The 8,902-nt window shown below is 34.4% G+C and overlaps 1 protein-coding gene across 1 annotated transcript; it reads left to right on the plus strand.

The window, feature by feature from the left end:
- The first annotated feature begins 7,548 nt into the window (after positions 1-7,548).
- On the plus strand, positions 7,549-8,425 carry LOC108380302 (prolyl 4-hydroxylase subunit alpha-2-like). The gene is made up of 3 exons (XM_017636676.1): positions 7,549-8,018; positions 8,086-8,251; positions 8,365-8,425. Exons 1-3 carry the CDS (start codon positions 7,563-7,565, stop codon positions 8,394-8,396), a joined length of 654 nt encoding a protein of 217 aa, XP_017492165.1. The 5' UTR covers positions 7,549-7,562; the 3' UTR covers positions 8,397-8,425.
- The last annotated feature ends 477 nt before the right edge of the window (positions 8,426-8,902 follow it).

An 8,902-nucleotide genomic window follows, 5' to 3' on the forward strand; every position in this document is an offset into this window, starting at 1 on the left:
CAGAAAGCAGTCACTTATAAATATTTATATACGATATATACATAGGTACATATGCACACTAGGGTGCCCATCGTTTTTTTTTTAGAAATTTCAGGACCCTACACCCTATTTATTTATTTGTTTATTTAATCTATTAAACTTATAATAAAATTATAAATTTAAAGTGTAAGTTAGCGCTGGCTACTGGGGCTATCGGCCAACCCTTATATCATTCCTTGTTATGAGAAACACGATTGCCTAATTTTGTAGATTTTTCAAAAATCATTTAGAGGTCGCGAGTTGTCATTTTAGGTCAGAAAGTGCGGTTTTGGATGACTAGTTTTCATTCAGTTTTAAAGATCGAACATGTCGTGAGAAGAAGATGTATAGGCCTTTAACGTGATGTATAATAATGTATTGTCATACTTGGATTGTTGGGCGTTTTCATCGGGTAAAAAAACACATTTTCTTTTTAATTTTTTAGTTTTTGACCATCGCTATTTTCCACAATTTCAAAAAATGTAGTACTATCTAAAATTAAGTCTATTTTCAAATAAACTTATTTTATCCATAAATCGATAAAAATTGTCGGAGTTTCTTAAATACGGCCTTGAATTTATATTGTACATGTTCCGGACTGTTAGATTTTTTGAGCAGTGTGGCTAAGGAATTAATCAATACTTATTTAAAATTGATATATACAATCGCTCTTTAGCAAAAAAGTGCCTTTTAAAGAAATTTTAGGAAAATGGGGGTGGCACCGCCCACTTATATGATATATGCGTATCTCAAAAACTACTTGTCCGATTTCAACCAAATTTGGTATACACATGGTGCTTAGCCTCCTTAAGCACCATCTTGAATATTTTTGAAATCCTATATCTAAACAAAATTTTACAAAAACTGGACTTAGGAAGCTTTCACTGCAAACTAGCGGTATGTGGAACTTGTTATATTTTATTTAGGTCAGAAGAAAAAAATTTTGAGGGTGCAAGTTTCGAAATTCGCAGGAGAAAATTTCTGTGACACTCTAATGTACATACATATACATACATACAAATTTGTTCAATTGTAATATACATAGGTGAATTATAATTCTTTTAGGTAACATTGATGGCGCGTTTGAAATTATAAATAAATTGCTGCGACAGCATCCTAGAAGCGAATTTTTCCGCAAAGTCAGAGCGCAAATGGAAAATGAATTGGAGAAATCTACTGCGAACTCCAAGGACAAAAAACAAAAGAAAAAGGTGAGGAACTTACGAACATCTTTTGTAATTTCATGCACATAGTTGAAACTTGATAACTGAATTTAATTTATTGATTTGCAAAAACAAATTACCATTGCTTCACTTTTATTTTGTTTACGAGGACAATCCTGTTCAATAGGTTTCATTAATATTAAAAGTATGGGGAACTTATGCTTTTCCCAAACACTCAATTTAATTATGGACATTTGCATGGAAAAATTATCCTTGACTGGATATCAGATGTTTAGCGAAGACAATTTTTATAGGATAATATCATAGAGACGGTTGAGATTTTGACATTCTAAAATATGTTTCGCATAACACAATTGTGATGATAAGAAAACTTAATCCGAAATTGAAGATAAGCGTCCAACATAAACTTTCATAGTACATACATATTTTCTTTTTAATATTTAATTTTGTATGCATATTTATACAATTTCAGTAATAAGGAAAACTACACTACCAGAGTAGCCTAACTGACATTAAACAAAAAATTATGTATAGATTAAAATGCAGTTTTAGAAAATAAAAACGGTTATGGCCCGATGTACGCCCTTTTTAAACGGATTCATCGTTTTAGTTCAGAACTTTTCCATGTGGTTGTTGATGCGTTTATCTCACATAGTTTACTTTTACTATAATACAGTAAAATATCCTTCCTTCCCGTATATCTCAAAACAATATGCCTGTAGATAGACTCCTGTGGCTTTCATGGCCTCATATATTCTTAGCTCTATTTCCAACTGAATCTTAGTTCTCTTCATCTCAGGAGGTTTTCCTCTTACTCTACTACCACAAGGGGCAACCGTGTTGAAAACTTTCTGGCATAAAGCATTTAGATCCATTTTTACGACATGACCGAGCCAAAGTAGTCAGTGCATTTTAATTCGCTGGACTATGTCAACGTCGTTTCAAAGTTTATACGGCTCATAGACCCATCGTCTGTAGCATTCGCTGACGCCAACGGGCATTGGCCTGTAGATCTTCCGCACAGTATTTTCCTAAAACTCCAAGGATCGCTGCATCGTATTTGCCATTGTCCATGCTTCTGCGTCATATACCAGCACGCTCAGGATGAGTGCCTTATAGATTGTGGTTTGACCTCGACGAGATAGGACTTTCTGCAGAGTACTCTGCAGCGTACTCAGTCCAAAGTAGTGTTGGTTGGCAAAAATAATTCTCCATTAAATGTTTAGGCTAATTCGAATATAATTATGAATGTTAATTTTGGTTCTCAAATAAACGAAGTCTTTACTTTTTCGAAGTTTTACCGTAATCAGTTAGTTCACACAATACGCTTGATTAGGCCTTTTAGCCGATATTTTAGGGGCGATTAAGCAGAAAAAACGTAGACTCTCCGTCAGAGTCAGAATGCGGAAAATCTACTCCATCGTAAGATCGACTAGACCATTTAATAGGGCTGAAAAGTGTTCCCTCCATAATTAAATACGTTGTGGAAATCGGTAACTAGGTCGCCATAGTTGTTCTTACAGGAGTTCGCCCTGGTATTGAATCTTTCCGTAAGTCGCCAAACTTTCTGATTACATTTTCGGACGTTTATCCGGTCGACCAGCTTTTCAATACGCTTCCCTCTTCCGGTCCCTTTATCGATCGTACTTAGCTCGCGGTGCGCACGCTCACACTATGGCCCTGTAGCTGGCATCTTTTCTCCCTGCAGCTTCATGGCATTCCTCATTCTGCCATTTGTTTCTTCGGGCTCCAACGTTCGACTATTTATGAAGTTTAGCATTTTGTAGGTCATGTTCCAAATTCGGGATGGGGACTATAATCGTTCTCTATGTCAGTATAAATTTAATGCATATATCGGTAGCTGATATACGGCCTTCTACCACCAAACAGTTTTCTAAGATAGGGCGTTTTCGAACCAGCTACCGAAATATGGCGATTTTCCACTCAGCCATTGGTTGGCTCGAAGGTTTCCTCCGCCAGCCCACAGAACCTGCAGTCCACCTCATCAGAAAGGTCTATTTTACCTGAGCCTGGAGTATCCCATTTTGAACCCTCCCGACTAAGGTGAAGCTGTCTTTTAGAAACTCCACAAGAGGGAGCTACTCATCTCCTTGATTGTATTTTGCACTTTGACATACGCCTGTGGGTTTCAACCTATGAGTCCTCTCTTGTACGGACCACAGAATGACTGAGGGTTTCGCGAGTATGTCACAGCTCCCATGACTTGGAACCCACTACAAGGTAGCCCATTGGTATGCTTTTTTGCAATCTAGGTTCAAATAAGCACGCTCCAGCGCTGCTATAGTCAATTTTGGATCCACCAGAAATATAACCTTGCATGTAGACCTTAATAAAGGTTAGCTTCTAACACCCGAATGGCTAGCTCACGATACTCTTTCATGTTCTACAGATTATTTAAAAATTTAGAATAAATGAGGCATAATTCAAGTGAGGAATGAAAAAGCGTTACACAGTATAAGTTTTATTTTGTCTTTAGCGTTTCATATATGTACATATCTGTGTTCGTATGGAAAAGTAGCTTATGTCGAAAGGCCGGCTTTAGTATAAATCGGCATTCGCAGCATACGATTGCGAATGACTCACTGGCGCTGAGCTGTTGTAGAACTTTCGGCANGACACCCGAATGGCTAGCTCACGATACTCTTTCATGTTCCACAGATTATTTAAAAATTTAGAATATTCAATGAGACATACTTCAAGAGAGGAATGAAAAAGCGTTACACAGCATTAGTTTTATTGTGTCTTTAGCGTTTCATATATGTACATATATATATGTATGTTTTGTGCACACGTAAAAATATAGGGATTCATGCATTTATGCACATTCATGTCAGTGACAATCTAAAAATACGCTTATGTCAAGCTAACAGCTGTAGGTTTACCCATGCTCCTTTCGTATATAAATGCGACGACGCGAAAGCAGCAAAGAGGCTATTTATCATCACAATGATTTTGTATAAACTTTATAGAGATCCGTTCACATACCCATTTGCATGATTTCATATATACATATATGTATGTACATTAGGGTGGTCCAAATATGCATGCGCATAAGTAAAGTCGGAATTCTCATGCTCTCAGTAAGTTTTGTTGATGCGTTATATGGAAGAAAAAGGGCACCACCCTACACAAAAAAAAATTCTAAAAAATCAACGGTTATTTTTAGCGACTTTCAACTTGCACTTTGTTACACTACAATTAAATGGGCTTCTAAACTACTTACCCGAAAATTTTCTAAAGATTCTGATAAAAAATTTTGAAATTTTGATGACAACTTTTTCAAGTTTGATTAATTTTTTTTTTTGAAATTTGCGTAAGCTTTGAAACTTTTATTTATGCAGTATCTGATATAGATCGACCCATATTTTAAAGGAAAATCATTAACCATACATAAAAAAAGAAAAGTTTGCCAGCAGCATCATTTTGAATTTAACTGCTATTATTTTGAACGCCACTATATACCCCAATATTTTTATTAATCAAAATATATTTAGAGGTCGCTCAAAGCGCTCCAAGTTTTCCATGTATTTTATATGNCATACATATGTATGTATATTAGGGTGTTCCAAATATGCATGCGAATAAGTAAAGTCAGAATTTTCATGCTCTCATCCCTTAGGATGGATCTACATAAAGAATATAAGTAGCGTTCAAAATAAAAGTAACATTTACATTTTCTTCCAAAAGTAAGTTTTGTTCATACGTTATATGGAAGAAAATGCGCAACACCCTCCTCAAAATAAAAATTCTACAAAATCAACGACTTTCAAAATAGCGACTTTCAACTTGCACTTTATTAGACTAAAATTGAATGGGCTATAAATCTACATACCCGAAAATTTTCTAAAGGTTCTGATTAAAAAGTTTGAAATTTTGAAGACAACTTTTTCAGGTTTGATTAATTTTTTTGATATTTGTGTAAGCTTTGAAGTTTTTATTTATGCAGTGTCTAATATAGATCGACCCATATTTTAAAGGAAAATCATTAACCATAAATAAATGAAGATAAGTTGCCAGCAGCATCATTTTGAATTTTGATGCTATTATTTTGAACGCCACTATATACCCCAATATTTTTATTAATCAAAATATATTTAGAGGTAGCTCAAAGCGCTCAAAGTTTTCCATGTATTTTATATGGAAAAATCCAACTTCTCATAGAATTTTTGAAAATCAATATTTTGCGATCGGAAAACTCTGTGTATCTTCGAGATAACCTCAATAATAATACTTAATTGTTTCTTNAAAAAACCAACTTCTCATCGAATTTTTGAAAATCAATATTTTGCGATCGGAAAACTCTGTGTATCTTCGAGATAACCTCAATAATAATACTTAATTGTTTCTTTAACCATTTTTTCACAGTAACTATTTTTTATAAGTACACCAAAACAGCATTAAAATTCCGACTTTACTTATTTTTGTAATACCCTAGTACATAATTCATACTATATGTATGGATTAACAAATAAGCTGAGTTCCATCGAAATGTGTTAGTTGTGTTTCAAATTTCACATTTCTATGCATTTTGCCATTTTTGCATATACATATCTACGATCTGTCTGAATATATACACTGCCGGAAAAAAGTATTGGCACAGAGAATTTTTCGCAATNCCCTATAAATTCAATGGACGTACCAATACCTAAGGGATGAGAGCATTAAAATTCCGACTTTACTTATTTTTGTAATACCCTAGTACATAATTCATACTATATGTATGGATTAACAAATAAGCTGAGTTCCATCGAAATGTGTTAGTTGTGTTTCAAATTTCACATTTCTATGCATTTTGCCATTTTTGCATATACATATCTACGATCTGTCTGAATATATACACTGCCGGAAAAAAGTATTGGCACAGAGAATTTTTCGCAATATAAGTAAAATTTTTTTTTTTAATTGTTCTCCCCTAATTTTTTTATAAAAATATGGTTCATACTACAAAAAAAAAACATAAAAAAATAATTTCTAAAATTTGGGCAAAGCATAGGAAAATTCAATAAATATTCATGCAAATTTTCAAATTTTAAATCAGATTTCTTAGAAATTTGTTGAGTACCTATACAGGCTAGAAGTAGCTTGGACTTACCCTTGATTTTTAGCAATTTTCGAAAGCATTTTCTCTGATACAAAAAATAATTTGTATGGGAAAAATGCGAAACACCTTCAACAAAAAAATTCAAAAATCAGCGCGATTTTCTGTTTAAAAATTAGAAAATGTGCATGCAAATTTATTGCATTTTCCTGAGTTCTGCACAGAGTGTAAAAAATTAAATAATTTTTGTTGTAGCATGGACAATAATAAAAAAATTTGCTTAAAAAATAAAAATATATATAGTGAAAAATTCTATGTGCCAATACTTTTTGCCGCGAGTTCACATATACATATATGTATGTATGCATGTACATTAAATTGCTCAAGTTTGCCTTTTACATTATAGCGAAGTGACAAATCCGTTGAAGAATCGATGATTGAGGAGGTTTGTCGTGAGACAGCAAATATTGCCCTCGCCAACAACAATGTAAGCCACCATATTTTCAACAGTCGCACGCAACATTGCCGGCTCGTTGACGGTAATCTCCCTGAGCTGCTGCTGCAGCCATTCCAAGTGGAGTTCTTAAGTCTGGATCCGTACATTGTTGTGCATCANCAGAGAATTTTTCGCAATATAAGTAAAATTTTTTTTTTTAATTGTTCTCCCCTAATTTTTTTATAAAAATATGGTTCATACTACAAAAAAAAACATAAAAATATAATTTCTAAACTTTGGGCAAAACATAGCAAAATTCAATAAATATTCATGCAAATTTTCAAATTTTAAATCAGATTTCTTAGAAATTTGTTGAGTACCTACAGGCTAGAAGTAGCTTGGACTTACCCTTAATTTTTAGCAATTTTTGAAAGCATTTTCTCTGATACAAAAAATAATTTGTATGGGAAAAATGCGAAACACCTTCAACAAAAAAAAATTCAAAGATCAACGCGATTTTTTAGCAACATCAAACAAAGATGCATTTGTTATACTAAAATTTAATGTCTTATAAAATTGTATACTCAAAAAATTTTCGGTTTAAAAATTAGAAAATTTGCATGCAAATTTATTGCATTTTCTTGAGTTCTTCACAGAGTGTAAAAAATTAAAAAATTTTTGTTGTAGCATGAACAATAATAAAAAAATTAGCTTAAAAAATAAAAATATATATAGTGAAAAATTCCATGTACCAATACTTTTTGCCGTGAGTGCACATATACATATATGTATGTATGCATGTACATTAAATTGCTCAAGTTTGCCTTTTACATTATAGCGAAGTGACAAATCCGTTGAAGAATCAATGATTGAGGAGGTTTGTCGAGAGACAGCAAATATTGCCCTCGCCAACAACAAAGTAAGCCACCATATTTTCAACAGTCGCACGCAACACTGCCGGCTCGTTGACGGTAATCTCCCTGAGCTGCTGCTGCAACCATTCCAAGTGGAGTTCTTAAGTCTGGATCCGTACATTGTTGTGCATCATAATGTGCTGAATACGCAGGAAATCGACGAGTTGCAAGAGTTAATAGAAGAAGAGTACGCTGACGATGGTGTGGTTTTGTCAGAGTCGCAGAAATTCACAAAACTAGCACAGCGGAAGCTGAGGTCGTTAGCGAAACGTTTGCAATTGGCTACGGGGCATGCAAGCGCCGATTTTGCAGAGTGGTTAGTGGAGCATTTCACATTTGAAGATGTGGTGCATGCAGAACCATTGGTGCCTGCATCAACGCAAACTATGGCGAATGTGCTGTTCAATGTAAGTGCACCGGTTGGGAGTGTTAAGCGAGGCTAAATCAATTTTATTCTCCATTTGCTATTTGTAGCTGCAAACACCCAAGCTGGGTGGCGCTATTGTCTTTCCGCAATTGGAAATGGGTATATCGCTGCCAGCGAATGCGCTGCTGTATTGGACGCAACTGGACGAGTACAATGAATACGATTATCGAAGCAAACAACATGTCTGTCCGGTGATAGCTGGCACACAACTCAGTAAGTGCTTTTAGAACTTTCCTATAATTTTGATGTTCATTGGTTTGTGTATGTATTTATGCACGCGTATGTATGTATATGTTAATGCGTTCTTTTTTTGTATTTTGTTGCAGCGGTCTATACCAGTATTACAGCACGAAGCTAATGGAAAGGAGATCAGTTGATATAAATCTAATTAATTAAGGAATTTCTATAAATAAAAAAATCCATTAAAATTCAATTTTTGAAAAACGGGGCTCACTTTACTACACTTCATGTAAAAGCATGCGGAGAATTAAGTAGCAATAGATATGTATGCATGTACATTAGGGTGGTCCAAAAATCCATGTGAGGGGGAGGGGGGAAAGTAAGGTCGGAATTTTTATGCTCTCATGCCCTAGGATTTTTCTATATCAAATAATGCTTAGAGGTCGCTCAAAGCGCTCAAAATTTTCCATGTATTTTATAGGGGACAAAAACAACTTTTCGTAGAAATGGTATCGTAACTCTGTGGTAGGAAAACTCTATTTCTCTTCAGGAGACTCCCAGTAATAATATCCAACTGTTTAACCATTTTGTCATAGTATCTATAATTTTTAGATCCGCCAAAAACCACCAAAAACCACGAAAAATGCAATGGGGGGACCAATAAAAAATCGTTAGTAATTAAAA

Source organism: Rhagoletis zephyria, unplaced genomic scaffold, assembly GCF_001687245.7.
Source record: "Rhagoletis zephyria isolate East Lansing unplaced genomic scaffold, Rhagoletis_zephyria_1.1 Rzeph_scaffold_18868, whole genome shotgun sequence".
Lineage (NCBI taxonomy): Eukaryota > Metazoa > Arthropoda > Insecta > Diptera > Tephritidae > Rhagoletis > Rhagoletis zephyria.